Here is a 14,631-nt window from a genome sequence, read left to right on the forward strand (position 1 = left end):
TGGAGTGTGGAAGCAGTTCACTCACCTGTAAATCCAGGCTGACACACACAAACGTATCCCGACCCAACACTTTCACAGTTTCCATTGTGTTGGCATGGTTGCAGGAAGCATTCGTTAAATTCCTTCATTTAAAGGAAAAATAATAATTATTCAACTAAATGAAGTCTTCAATAGAATCATAGGCCCCAACTTGGTGGAAGCTAAGTTCCGCCCAATTGTCACCAAAGGACCGCCGAGATCCTGACGGTACTTTGGACAGGAGTTTCGTGGAAAAGTCCTGGAAAGACCGCCGACGGCAAAAAAGCGACTTATGCCCTGAATCTGGGCAGCAGCGGGCGGGAGCTCCCAATCTCGGTGGCAAATGCAATCCTCGGCAAAGTACCGCCGAGGATTGAGTCGAGCCCAGGGAGGGGGGAAACAGATAAAATAAAAAAATGTCATAAAAAAAACACTGGAAAACCATCAGGGGACCCCATCCATCTGAATCGTTGGAAAGAATTAAAGAAAAGTTTACTAACCTTTTTTTGCAGGTCTTCATACTTACCGTTGAGGTTAGACCTACCTCCACGCGGCGGCCCTTTCCCCTGCAGCAGCGGACTCCCGCCTGGACCAAACGGGCAGCTCCGTGGGCAGGAGGACACTTAGACGCGTTGCGCACCAGTGGACGTCAGCGGGTGGTTCCCAGTGGTCTTCCCTCCCCGCCAGCGGGAGGCCTCCACCAAACTCTCACGGAGGGCAGAAAACTCGGCGGCAGCCGGTGGTAAGTCCACCAAGTTCGGGGCCATAGAAACTTACAGCACAGAAGAAGGCCATTCAGCCCATCATGCCTGTGCTGACGCTTTGAAAGAGCAGTTGTACTTAGTCCCACACCCCCACATTTTGTCCGTAACCCTCATCCCCAAGTACCTGTCCAACTCCCTTTAAAATTTTTCATGGAATCAGCTTCTATTAGTTTTCAGGCCGAGCGTTCCAGATCCCGACAACTCCTCATTCCCCCCTCTAAATCTTTTCCCAATGATTTTGACCTTCAGTCATTGACCCACTCACAAGAAAGAATATCAAAACCACTCATTATCTTGAAAAATATTTCTCATGATCTCAGTGTTAAACTTGTTAAATGTCCTTATGATAACCATAATCATATCTTCGATCTATAAGTATTTAAGGAAATTAATTTGGCTAATAGTAAACTAATAACTAAACGAGTGACATTTGTTTTACAGAAATGCTGCTGTGATCTGTCTCATTGTGTAGTCAGTGCCATCTTATTTGAAATATTGGAACTATGGCTAGAGTTTCTGTGGGATAAATCAATATTAACTATTTTAAACTTCAAGACTGGCTTTGAATGCAAATATTTCAATGTGACATCCTTTATTGATGTGGTATTTCATACATGGCCCAACAGGGTCATGCAGCAGTCTCTGGATAGCTTCCCAAAGGGAATTAACTAGGTGAATGTCTTGTTGGGAGCTGAATCACCAAATTCCATTCAAGTTCAACTTTCCCTCAAAATATTATTTCACAATGACTGAATTTTATTCTTAGAACATGCCCAAAAGTTATTTAAGTTCCTTTTTAAGGGTTTAATAATAACTCCTTCACTGCTAATACCATAAGGGGCCAACTTCCTCTCCTGGCTCTGTTCGAGCTATTGTTGCAGAGCACACAGGAAGTGCCCCCGGAGCTGAGTGCCCAAACTTCCTCTGGGATCTAGCTTTAATACTACAAGACAAATGTTTGTGGAATATTGGTCATGGCCACAAAGCCTTGCATTTATTTAGCACCTTTCACAACCTCAGGACAGCCAATTAAGTACTTTTCGAAGTTTAGTCACTGTTGTAATGTAGGAAATGCAGCAGCCAATTTGCACACAGCAAGCTCCCACAAATAACAATGTGATAATGACCAGATAATCTGTTTTAGTGATGTTGGTTGAGGGATAAATATTGGCCCAGGACACCTGGGAGAACTCTGTGGGATCCTTTACGTCCACCTGAGAGAGCAGATGGGGCCTCGGTTTAAAAAGACGGAACCTCCGACAGTACAGCACTCCCTCAGTACTGCACTGGGGTGTCAGCCTGGATTTTATGATCGAGTGGAACTTGAATGCACAACCCTTCTGACTCAGAGGCAAGAGTGCTACCCACTGAGCCATAGCTGACACCTATAATAATGGATTTATTATATCCAAGTGTTATAATGAGGGGCTATTTATACATTTATATATATACATTTATAGAAACCATGTACAGTTTTGGTCTACTTACCCAAGGAAGGATATATTTGCCTAGAGGGAGTGTCACGAAGGTTCATTAGATTGATTCCTGGGATGAGAGGGTTGTCCTATGAGATCAGATTGAGTAGAATGGGCCTATACTCTCTGGCGTTCAGAAGAATGAGAGATGATCTAATTGAAACGCATACAATTCTTAGAGGGCGTAACTGGGTAGAAGCTGAAAGGCTGTTTCCCCTGGCCGGAGAGTCTAGAACTAGGGGTCTTAGTCTCAGGATAAGGGGTCTGCCATTTAGGGCTGAAATGAGGAGAAATTTCTTCACTCATAGGGTTGTAAATCTTTGGAATTCTCTAACCCAGAGAGGTATAGTCATTGAGTATATTAAAGACAGAGACAGAGATTGATCGATTTTTGGATACTAAAGGAAGCAAAGGATATGGGGACACTGTGGGAAGATGGAGCTGAGGTAGGTCAGCCATCACCTTATTGAATAGGGGAGCAGGCTCGAGGGGCCATGTGGACTACTCCTGCTCCTATTTCTTAGGCTCCTATGTTTTTATGTGTTCTTTACCACGTGAAACCAAAAGAGTGATCTTGTTGAATCGTACCTGATTCACCCTAAGTTTCGATTTGCTCTCCAGAGGTGTAGGTATCAGTAGGCTTGCTGTTGCCGGTATATATCCAGAGTTGAAACCTTGTAAAGAAAACAACTGGTTTTTCATTTTTATTTTCCAGACTTTTCTGTAGTCTATCACTGTTGTCAACAGGACAGTTAGATTAGAAAACAGTCACGTGCTTCCTCCTTACCAGAGCAGTCACTTCGAGACGTCGCCCCAGTGATGGTGGTTGTGCCATAGAACAGACAGGCTAGACAGAATGACTTCCCTGCATCGGGCTGATAGTAATCTCTGGGACAAGGGTAGCAAGGCATTATACCAGAGCGGGAAACATATCCTGCAGCACACGGCACTGCACATAGGGAAAAAAAGGTAGCATTTCAAAATTCAATGCACTCGTTATATTACACAAAACTATATACAACTCCAACTTCCTCTTCATGATATCCTGCTCTTTTTATGTCTTTACTTTTCAATAAAAGAAAGACTTGCATTTCTATGGCGCCTTTCACGACCTCTGGACATCCCAAAGTGCTTTATAGCCAATGAAGTACTTATGAAGTGTAGTCGCCATTGTAATGTAGGAAACGCGGCAGCTAATTTGCACACAGCAAGCTCTCACAAACAGCAATGTGATAATTTTTTACTGATGTTGATTGAGGGATAAATATTGGCCAGGACACTGGGGAAGAACTCCCCTGATCTGCTTCAAATAGTGCCATGGTATCTTTACATCCACCTGAGAGAGCAGACAGGGCCTCGGTTTAACATCTCAACCGAAAGATGGCAGCTCTAACAGTGCAGCACTCCCTCAGTACTCCACTGGAGTGTCAGCCTAGATTGTAATTTAAATGACTACATCTAATGAAGGTGTGTCATGGATCTCTCACCAATCAACATTTTAGACTCGCAGTTTGTCCTGCTATTGAAGCACTAACTAATCATACGTGTAAGGCATCTAGAATAGAGAGGATAAAACAACAACAACTTGTATTTATATAGCACCTTTAACAGAGTAAAATGCCCCAAGGTGCTTCACAGGAGCATCATGAAACAAAATTTGACAACGAGCCACATAAGGAGATATTAGGATAGTGAAAAAAGCTTGGTCAAAGAGGTATGTTTTAAAGAATGTCTTAAAGGAGGAAAGAGAGGTAGGGAGGCGGAGAGGTTTAGGCAGGGAGTTCCAGAGCCCAGGACCTGGACAGCTGAAGGCATGGCCACCAATAGTGGAGTGATTAAAATCGGAGATGCTCAATAGGCCAGAATTAGAGGAGCACAGAGGTCTCAGAGTGTTGTGGGACTGGAGGAGATTACAGAGATAGGGAGGGGCGAGGCCATGGAGGGATTTGAAAACTCAATTCTTGAATCTCGTGACTACCTGACTAGCAATGGCAGCTCTCGGAAATGCTCACTCTCGTAGGTTCATGAATCAGCGTCAACTCTTAAACGTCTATGTACCAAAGAGCTGCACTTAAAGCTGAGTATGCTAAATACAAACAAATGTGCGAGTGGCCTGCTAGCTATATGAGGTTTATGTTCGGGAGCACCCACTTTTGGGCTCCACTCTCCCCCACCCTCGCCACACCACCCGCTCCCCCCACCACCCCCATCCCCACCCCACCTGGTGCAGTGTTAGTCCCTTGTACACAAATGGTGAGGTCTGGGGAGCCTTGGATATTGGGCCTCAGACCTCATCACCATGACGATGATGTTGCGGGAGGAGGTAGATTATCCATGATTTTTGGGCTGCTAGCGCAGTGGGCCACAGGTAAATACTCATGCTCTTGATTGGGGGTCGGAGATCTTGATCATGGGGTCTGAATCTCCATCGTGGGTTGGGGGCAAACCAATGCTGCAGCAGGGACCTAAAGCAGGCACTGGGCCCATTATTTGCATATACCAAGGAGACTGTACTGGTGTCGGGGGAGAGTTTAACTGGGGAGTGGGGTGGGGGGTGAAGGCTGGTTTGTCCTTACCCAATATGGCCAACGGCGCATTTCCGGTCAAAAGTGTGAGCCCAATTTAACATTAGACCATTGGACTTTCAGCCAAGGTAATCAAATTTTAGTCTCAATTGAGATACACATTTATATTTCCTCTGGGGGAGAGCTTGTTTGTATGGAGCTAAAACAAATACCTTGAACGCATTGGGGCGAGCTTATCACATTCCATAACCATTACCTACTGGAGGGATGGAAGAAGAATAGGATTGTGCAGATCATGAGCGACATAAGAAAATAAGAATAAGGAGCAGGAGTGGGCCATATGGCCCCTCGAGCTTGCTCCGCCATTCAGTAAGATCATGGCTGATCTTCTACTTCAACTCCATTTTCCCACCCGATCCCCATAATCCCTTGGTATTAAAGTTATACATTATTGAAGCAAAAACCTACACACTGCCATTAGCTATTTGGTTGCCTAGGTTCAGATGATTTTATAGTTCATGAAAAATAACTACTAGGCATGTTTGATGACTGAGTTTAGAAATTTTCCTCCAATCCTCATTATATTTAGCAATATTTTACAGACCTAATATTAATATTTTGAGATAGGTTTTCTGAACAGCACTGCACTTGTTGTAAAAGCTTAATGGTCTAATGCTAAATTCCTCTCTGCATTATTTCAACGCAGGCATTAACCCATTAAAAAAAAAGGGTTAATACTTGTGCATAAAAATCATAAGAGTGGCAGTGAGCACAATCATAATAAGGAGTTTGCATAGGTAGTCGGAAACTTAAGTCAGCTCTTTATCAAGGTTGGGTGGGTGGTCAGATTTCAATACAGAATCTTTCAACTTTATCACTTGAAGAATCCAGTAAGTTCATATACGACAAATAAAAAATAGTATCGCTATCTAGCCAAATGTATACAGTCAATTCAAGAGAAACTGGCCTTATTTTATTCAAGGGGGAGGATTCGAAGTATTAGTCATACAGATGTTTTAGGACATTTTGAGATGTACCTCCACATTCAGAAACTTCAATGGCTCCTCTTTTCACAGTGATCAACCCATCAGGACACAGAAGGCAACTCTTTGCGCTATATGCTGGCTGAAAGGTTCCCAATAGGCACGATTCACAGGTTTCCAGGCCATTTGAAGAGTAAGTTCCAGGTTTGCACTGGCCTAATAAAGCAAGAAGAAAAAGTCAACACATGCCAACGTGGACTGCAGAATAGAAAGCTTGAGTTTTTTTTTCCATGCACAAGAGAGAGAACTGACATTTCTATAGCACCTTTCACGGTCTCCAGAAGTCCCAATTACAGCCAATAAAGAACTTTTAAAGTGCAGTCATTGTTGTAATGCAGGAAACGCAGCAGCCAATATGCAGACAGCAAGGTCGCTCATGCTGGAAATCATCACAATGTTCAACAACTGGCTGTCAGCAGTCCCCAGATAAAGTTAATGCTCCCTCAAAGTTACCTCTTTATTACGATGAATAAGACAGTTGGAAGCTAAAGGAGCTGTTCAACTTCACCTTTTGAGGATTCATTTAAAAGAAATTTAGAAATAAAAGAACAACGTACACATTACGTGTGCGGGGGGAGTTAAAGACTAGCCCAATCTGAGTGCTTCAATGAGTTCTTAATCCCATTTTTTTGATTACAGGTTTCTTGTACCGTTGCATTCAAGACTGGGCATTCAATGCATCCTAAATGCTTTAAGCCTGTTTTAAAATGGGAAAAATTAATTTATCACAATACGTCATTCATAGTTTCATTTATATTGGTGGATTTTTGCACACTTCAAGGTGAGCAATGTCACATTTGGGATTTAAACACTCTCCCACTTTGGACACTACCCTAGGTTCAAGGTTGGGCATGGTGCAATCAGATGCTGAATGATGTGCCGATGATAAGAGCTGGTTCACTCCCAATAGTAAGGGAGTAGGACTCAAGTGCGGACATGGGGCGAGGGAGTTATCAGCGGGTTCAAATTTCCCCCTGCCTCCCTGCAGTGCAGGAAGCTTTTAATTCATCTAAACAACTATAAAACATAAAGAGAGAAAAAACAAGAAAGAAAGTCTTGCATTTATAATATAAAATAAAAACAGAAAATGCTAGAAATACTCAGGTCAACAACCTGAAACATTTCTCTCTCCACAGATGCTTCCTGACCTGCTGAGTATTTTCAGCATTTTCTGATTTTATTTCAGATTCCTGTGCTGTATGATTCTGTACTATTGTGTTCAGCTGTGTGTAACTTGTAAATTAAACCGCTTTTCTTGACTTGGCTGTGCACTTAAAGAGTTGTGACCTACAGGGCTACGGACCTTGTGCTGGAAGGTGGGGTTAGCCTGGTTAGTTCTTTTTCGACCGGCTGAATAGCCTCCTTTTGTGTTGTAACTTTTTCTATGATTCTACGAATCATTGGCTTCATCCGACCAGTGTCTGTCAGTTCCACCTCTCTGAAGATTGGAGCAACACGTGTGGCCATACACGTAAGATTACAGGTGCTCTCGGGTTGCCAATCCTCCAGAATTGCCAAGGAATCTCCAGGAATTTAAAATTAATTTCCTGGACACTGCTGGGAGCAATAGCTGGGAAGAAAAATCATAGGGGCAATAAAAAATCATTTTCATTCAACACTTTTGTTTATTAGTTATAAAAATGTTGAAATTAGGAAAGAAAAGGATGTTTGATTGACAATCAATCGGGTAATGAAGAATCTCCAATTACCGTGAGAATGGACATGGTGGGTGACCAATGGGGGGAGTGTGGGGGTGGGGCAGTTGGAGGGAGGAGGTCATGTGAAGGAACTTCCAGGATTACATCCAGCCAGAGTCGGCGACCCTACTTATAGCTCCCAGTTCCATTTGCAGCTATCATTAAAAATTTGCGCAGGGAGGTATCTGTAAAATTGCACGTCTCACCCTTGCATTCATGAGTGCCCCTGCCGTGCATGTACTCAGTCGAGGTTCCAGTGGGACACATCTTGCATTCCAGCTGTCCCTCTTGATCTTGATAGGCTCCAATCCAGCAGCTTTCACAAGTGTTGTGCTCCAATGAGTAAAATGTCCCTACGGGGCAGTTCACTAAGATTTTGCACAGAGCAGAGAGAAAAACCATTAGCCAACAGTTAAAATACAAATATTACATTTATTTCAACAACAGTATTCGGGGCAATTTTAACCTAACCTGCCCATTGGAAAACTGATGGGAATCAGGTGCAATGCCGGGTTTACATCCCGCCCGATTTTAATCTGCATTAAGAACATAAGAATTAGGAGCAGGAGTAGGCCATTCGGCCCTTTGAAGCTGCTCCGCCATTCAATACGATCATGGCTAATTTTCTATCTCAACTCCAGTTACTCACACGATCCCCATATCTCTGGTTCCCCGAGAGTCCAAAAAGCTATCGATCTCTGTCTTGAATATACTCAACGACTGAGTATCCACAGCCCTCTGGGGAAGAGAATTCTAAAGATTTATCACCCTCTGAGTGTTCTCCTCATCTCAGTGCTAAATATATGACCCCTTATTCTAAGACTGTGACCCCTGTTTCTAGACACCCCAGACAGGGGAAACATCCTCCCAGCAGCGAATCTGTCAAGCCCTTTAAGAATTTACTCCTGATTTTACTTTGAATTGAAGTCTAAGGAGAGCAATGTTGGGTGAGCTGCAGAATCGGCATTCCACACAATCCCATGGGATTCAAGCTCAATAGTTAAATTAAAATTACTCCCTATATCACCGAATTCCACATTTTTATACATGCATGCCCACAAGAGGTTTCCTGTCTGCCAAATTAAGCTGGATTTATTTTTAAAAAGCTATAAGTGCCTCTTTTTCCAACTGATTATTTTCTCCTCTCCTTCGATCATTCACCACTTGTAATTTGGACATGTAATTAGATGGCCTGGTCCCAAGAACTCTGCCAGTTCTCCGCTGGACTAGAAGTGTCATATACATATACTCTGTGCATATACTATGCTGGTACCACTAGAGGGTGTAACTGTGGGAGGCCCAGGCAGAAGCTGTATAAAAGGCTGGTCACCACGCAGTGAGGGCACTCTGCAGTTACAATAAAGAGACTAAGGTCACAGCAGTTCAGGCACAGCACTAGGCCATGTGGAGTTATTCTACAGATAAGTAGAGACATATTAACTGCCAACAAATACAGATCACGGACTTACACGCAGAGATGGCTGTAGTTTAGAAATGTTTACAGAGGGTGAAGCCTCTACTCGGGTCTCGCTGGCCAGGTATCGCTTCTACACACACTGCTGCACCGAGAGCCAGGATTTAGCAGAATATGCCGCAGACCTATGAAGGCTCGCGGAACCGTGCGAATTTGGCGAACTCCTCAACAATGTGTTGCGGGACGTTTCCGCGACAGGACGGGACATGAGGCAGACCATCACCTTAAGCCAGGCGTTCGCGACCTCAACATTGAGATTCTCCCAGAATCAAAAGTCACTGGCAAGTATTGTGCAGAAAATAACTATTGATCAAAGAATTAGTTCGACTCAGAGTCCGTCAAGAGGTGTAAATGTGAATCGTTTAACAGGCCGGCGTTGCGGGGGTAACCATCGGGCCTGTCTGTGTCGATTCAGACACTATGTGTGCAAAAGCCGCGATCAAAAAGGCCACCCACAGCAAATGTGCAAAAGAACTGCGTCTCAAAACGTGGCAGGAGGTTTCCGATCCAGCAAGGATCATAAAGTATAAGCTAGAGAGGTGACTCAGCCCGAGGAAGCAGTGCACGGGCTGCACATCTTCACCACCAAAAGTCCCCCCATGATGATGAAAGTCAAGATAAATGGCATTCCTGTTTCCATGGAGTTGGACACGGGGGCGAGTCAGTCACTTATGAGCCAGAAGGCATTTGAGAGGCTGTGGGACAACAAAGACCCAAGCTGAGCCCAATTCAGACAAAGCTGTGCACTTATGCTAAGGAACTGATCCCAGTTATCGGCATTGCGAATGTAAAAGTCACTAAATATATTCAAGAAGGAGTTAGATGTAGTCCTTACTACTACTAGAGGGATCAAGAGGTATGGCGAGAAAGCAGGAATGGGGTACTGAAGTTGCATGTTCAGCCATGAACTCATTGAATGGCGGTGCAGGCTCGAAGGGCCGAATGGCCTACTTCAGCACCTATTTTCTATGTTTCTATATTTCTATCCTATGATGGAGAGATACACGAATTGTCACTGTGGGTTGTACCAGGCGACGGGCCAACGCTGCTTGGCAGAAGCTGGATGGGGAAGATTCGGTGGAACTGGGAAGATGTCAGAGTGGACGATGCTTCCTGTGTTCAAGTGCTGAGCAAGTTCCCATCCTTATTTGAACCAAGCATCGGCAACTTCACAGGCACCAAAGTGCAGATCCACTTGGTCCCCGAGGCACGGCCTGTTCATCACAAGGCTCAAGCGGTCCCTTACATGATGAGGGAGAAAGTGGAGATCGAATTGGACAGACTTCAACGCGAGGGAATCATATCACCAGTCGAATTCAACGAGTGGGCCAGTCCGATTGTTCCATTACTAAAGAGCGATGGCACGGTCAGAATCTGCGGTGACTACAAGGTAATGATCAACCGAGTTTCATTACAGGACCAGTACCCACTACCCAAAGCCGATGATCTCTTTGCGACATTAGCAGGGGGAAAGGCATTCACCAAGCTGGCTATAACCTCCTCTTTCATGACCCAGGAGTTGGCTGAGTTGTTGGAAAAATTAACGTGCATTAACACACACAAGGGACTGTTTTTGTATCACAGGTGCCCATTAGGGATCCACTCAGTTGCAGCCATCTTCCAAAGGAACATGGAGAGTCTGTTGAAATCGGTTCCACGCACCGTTGTATTTCAGGATGACATCCTAATCACTGGTCACGACACCACCAAACACCTGCACAACCTACAAGAGGTTTTAAGTCGACTAAACAGAGTCGGACTCCGGCTGAAACGATCCAAGTGTGTCTTCCTGGCACCAGAGGTAGAATTCCTGGGGAGAAGATTGCGGCAGACGGCATCAGGCCCACGGACTCAAAGACAGAGGCCATCAAGAATGCACCTAGACCACGAAATGTAACGGAGCTGCGATCGTTCCTGGGACTCCTCAACTATTTTGGTAACTTTCTTCCAGGGTTGAGCACCTTGCTTGAACCGTTGCACAAGTCGCTACGCAAGGGAGACGACTGGGTTTGGGGTCAAAATCAAGAGGCCGCCTTCAAAAAGGCCAGAAACTTGCTGTGTTCGAACAAGTCGCTTCTATTGTATGATCCAGGTAAATGTCTAGTTTTAGCATGTGACGTGTCGTCGTATGGTGTCGGGTGTGTTTTACAGCAAGCAAATGTAGCCGGCAAACTCCAACCGGTTGCATATGAGTCTAGAAGTCTATCCAAGGCCGAAAGAGCCTACAGTATGGTCGAGAAGGAGGCTTTGGCCTGTGTCTATGGGGTAAAAAAATGCAACAGTATTTGTTCGGACTCAGGTTCGAGTTAGAAACCGACCACAAGCCCCTAATCTCCCTGTTTTCGGAAAGCAAAGGCATAAACACCAATGCTTCATCGTGAATCCAAAGATGGGCACTAACACTATCGGACTACGATTATACGATCCACCACAGGCCAGGCACCGAAAACTGCGCCAATGCCCTTAGCTGACTACTGTTGCCCACCATCGGGGTGAAAAAGGCGCAGCCCTCAAACCTGTGCCTGGTCATGGACGTCTTCGAAAGCGAAGGGTCACCCGTAACGTCCCGCCAGATCAGGACCTGGACCAACCAGGACCCGGACCAACCAGGACCCGGACCAACCAGGACCCTGTTTTATCTCTTGTAAAAAGTTGCGTCCTCAATGGGGGCTGGCCAGCGGTCCCAAGAGAAATGCAAGACAAGATAAAGCCGTTTCACTGTCGTAAAGACAAAATGTCCATCCAATCGGATTGCCTCTTATGGGGCAACCGCGTCGTCCTGCCATAAAAAGGCAGGGCAACCTTCATACGCGACCTACATAGTGCCCATCCAGGCATAGTCATGATGAAGGCTATCGCCAGGTCCCAAGTCTGGTGGCCCGGCATTGACTCGGACTTGGAGTCGTGCATGCGCCAGTGTAACACTTGCTCACAATTGAGCAATGCCCCCAGGGAGGCTCCACTTAGTCTCTGGTCCTCGCCCTCAACAACATGGTCCGGGATCCACATAGATTATGCGGGCCCCTTTCAATGAAAAATGTTCTTCGTTGTAGTGGACGCCTACTATAAGTGGATCGAATGTGTAAAAATGGCATCCAGCATGTCCACCACCACCATTGAAAGACTCAGGACCTTGTTCGCCACCTATGGCTTGCCCGACATTCTGGTCAGCAACAATGGTCCGTGTTTCACCAGCTCGGAATTCAATGAATTCATGACCCGCACTGGCATCAAGCATGTCAGGTCTGCCCTGTTTAAGCCTGCATCCAACGGCCAAGTGGAGCACGCAGTCCAAACCATAAAGCAGAGCTTGAAACACGTCACGGTAGGCTCCTTACAAACCCGCCTATCCCGGGTGCTGATCAATTACAGGACACGACCCCGCTCGCTTATCGGGGCCATCCCTGCGGAGTTACTAATGAAACGTGCACTCAAAACCAGGCTCTCCTTAGTCCACCCTGACCTCAACGATCAGGTGGAAACCAGGCGTTATCGGCAAAACATGTACCATGATCGTCTGGCTGTGCTGTAAACGACTTGGTGTTTGTGCTGAATCATGGTCATGCCCCCAAATGGGTTGCTGGCACTGTTTTAGCCAAGGAGGGGAATAGAGTGTTTGTTGTCAAACTGCTTAACGGACAACCGTGCAGAAAGCATTTGGACCAGACCAAATTGCAATTTACTGGTAATCAGGAACTACCAGGAGAGGACCTTATCTTCAGCAATCCACCTACACACACCCAAACAGCAACAGACCTAGCTGCCAACTACAAGGATGATCCCACCATCTCCAACAGTCCAGTCAGACCAACAGCGCTGCAAGACAGCAGTGGCCTGACCAACTCACCCTTGCCAGAAGTGACACTCAGACAATCAACCAGGGAGCGCAGAGTTCCGGATCACTACAACGTGTAACTAACTCGCATCAAAGACTTTGGGGGGGCGGCAATGTTGTCATATATATATATATATTCTGTGTATATACTATGCTGGTACCACTAGAGGGTGCAACTGTGGGAGGTCCAGGCAGGAGCTGTATAAAAGGCTGGTCACCACGCGGTGAGGGCACTCTGCAGTTACAATAAAGAGACTAAGGTCACAGCAGTTCAAGCCTGACACCAGTAGTGGGGAAAATGTTGGAATCAATTATTAAAGATGAAATAGCAGCACATTTGGAAAGCAGTGACACGATCGGTCCAAGTCAGCATGGATTTATGAAAGGGAAATCCTGCTTGACAAATCTTCTAGAATTTTTTGAGGATGGAACTGGTAGAGTGGACAAGGGAGAACCAGTGGATGTGGTGTATTTGGACTTTCAAAAGGCTTTTGACAAGGTCCCACACAAGAGATTGGTGTGCAAAATTAAAGCACATGCTATTGGGGGTAATATACTGACGTGGATAGAGAACTGGTTGGCAGACAGGAAGCAGAGTGTCAGGATAAATGGGTCCTTTTCAGAATGGCAAGCAGTGACTAGTGGGGTGCTGCAGGGCTCAGTGCTGGGACCCCAGCTATTTACAATATACATTAATGATTTGGATGTGGGAATTGAGTGTAATATCTCCAAGTTTGCAGATGACACTAAGCTGGGTGGCAGTGTGAGCTGTGAGGAGGATGCTAAGAGGCTGCAGAGTGACTTGGACAGGTTAGGGGAGTGGGCAAATGCATGGCAGATGCAGTATAATGTGGATAAATGTGAGGTTATCCACTTTGAGGGCAAAAACACGAAGGCAGAATATTATCTGAATGGTGGCAGATTAGGAAAAGGGGAGGTGCAACGAGACCTGGGTGTCATAGTATATCAGTCATTGAAAGTTGGCATGCAGGTACAGCAGCCAGTGAAGAAGGCAAATGGTATGTTGGCCTTCATAGCTAGGGGATTTGAGTATAGGAGCAGGGAGGTCTTACTGCAGTTATACAGGGCCTTAGTGAGGCCTCACCTGGAATATTGTGTTAGTTTTGGTCTCCTAATCTGAGGAAGGACCGGTCTTGCTATTGAGGAAATGCAGCGAAGGTTCACCAGACTGATTTCCTGGATGGCAGAACTGACATATGAGGAGAGACTGGATCGACTGGGCCTGTATTCACTGGAGTTTAGAAGGATGAGAGGGCATCTCATAGAAACATATAAAATTCTGACAGGACTGGACAGGTTAGATGCAGGAAGAATGTTCCCGATGTTGGGGAAGTCCAGAACTGTCTTAGGATAAGGGGTAAGCCATTTAGGATTGAGATGAGGAGAAACTTCTTCACTCAGAGAGTTGTTAACCTGTGGAATTCCCTACCGCAGAGAGTTGTTGATGCCAGTTCATTGGATATATTCAAGAAGGAGCTAGATATGGCCCTTATGGCTAAAGGGATCAAGGGGTATGGAGAGAAAGCAGGAAAGGGGTACTGAGGTGAATGATCAGCCATGATCTTATTGAATGGTGGTGCAGGCTCGAAGGGCTGTTTGGCCTACTCCTGCACCTATTTTCTATATTTCTATGTTTCTAAGCACAGCACTCGGCCTCGTGGAGTTATTCTACAGATAAATAGAGACATATTAAGAAGGGTGATAGAATGGCGTGGTGACAATCCTTCTGATTTTCTCTTATTCCTATTGGAAAAACATTAGGTGGCAGAAAGAGTTAAA

General features: G+C 45.3%; 1 protein-coding gene across 1 annotated transcript in view; it reads right to left on the reverse strand.

The window, feature by feature from the left end:
• The window catches only part of svep1 (sushi, von Willebrand factor type A, EGF and pentraxin domain containing 1), a 420,503-nt gene that overhangs the window by 176,451 nt on the left and 229,421 nt on the right, over positions 1-14,631 (reverse strand). Inside the window, exons 17-21 of the mRNA XM_070887865.1 lie at positions 7,729-7,890; positions 5,820-5,981; positions 3,045-3,206; positions 2,846-2,931; positions 26-122 (exon numbers count right to left, since the gene is read on the reverse strand). Of these exons, the coding sequence (XP_070743966.1) occupies positions 26-122; positions 2,846-2,931; positions 3,045-3,206; positions 5,820-5,981; positions 7,729-7,890 (669 nt within the window). The remainder of the gene's footprint in view (positions 1-25; positions 123-2,845; positions 2,932-3,044; positions 3,207-5,819; positions 5,982-7,728; positions 7,891-14,631) is intronic.

The sequence above is a fragment of the Pristiophorus japonicus genome, chromosome 1, assembly GCF_044704955.1.
Source record: "Pristiophorus japonicus isolate sPriJap1 chromosome 1, sPriJap1.hap1, whole genome shotgun sequence".
NCBI classification, from domain to species: domain Eukaryota; kingdom Metazoa; phylum Chordata; class Chondrichthyes; family Pristiophoridae; genus Pristiophorus; species Pristiophorus japonicus.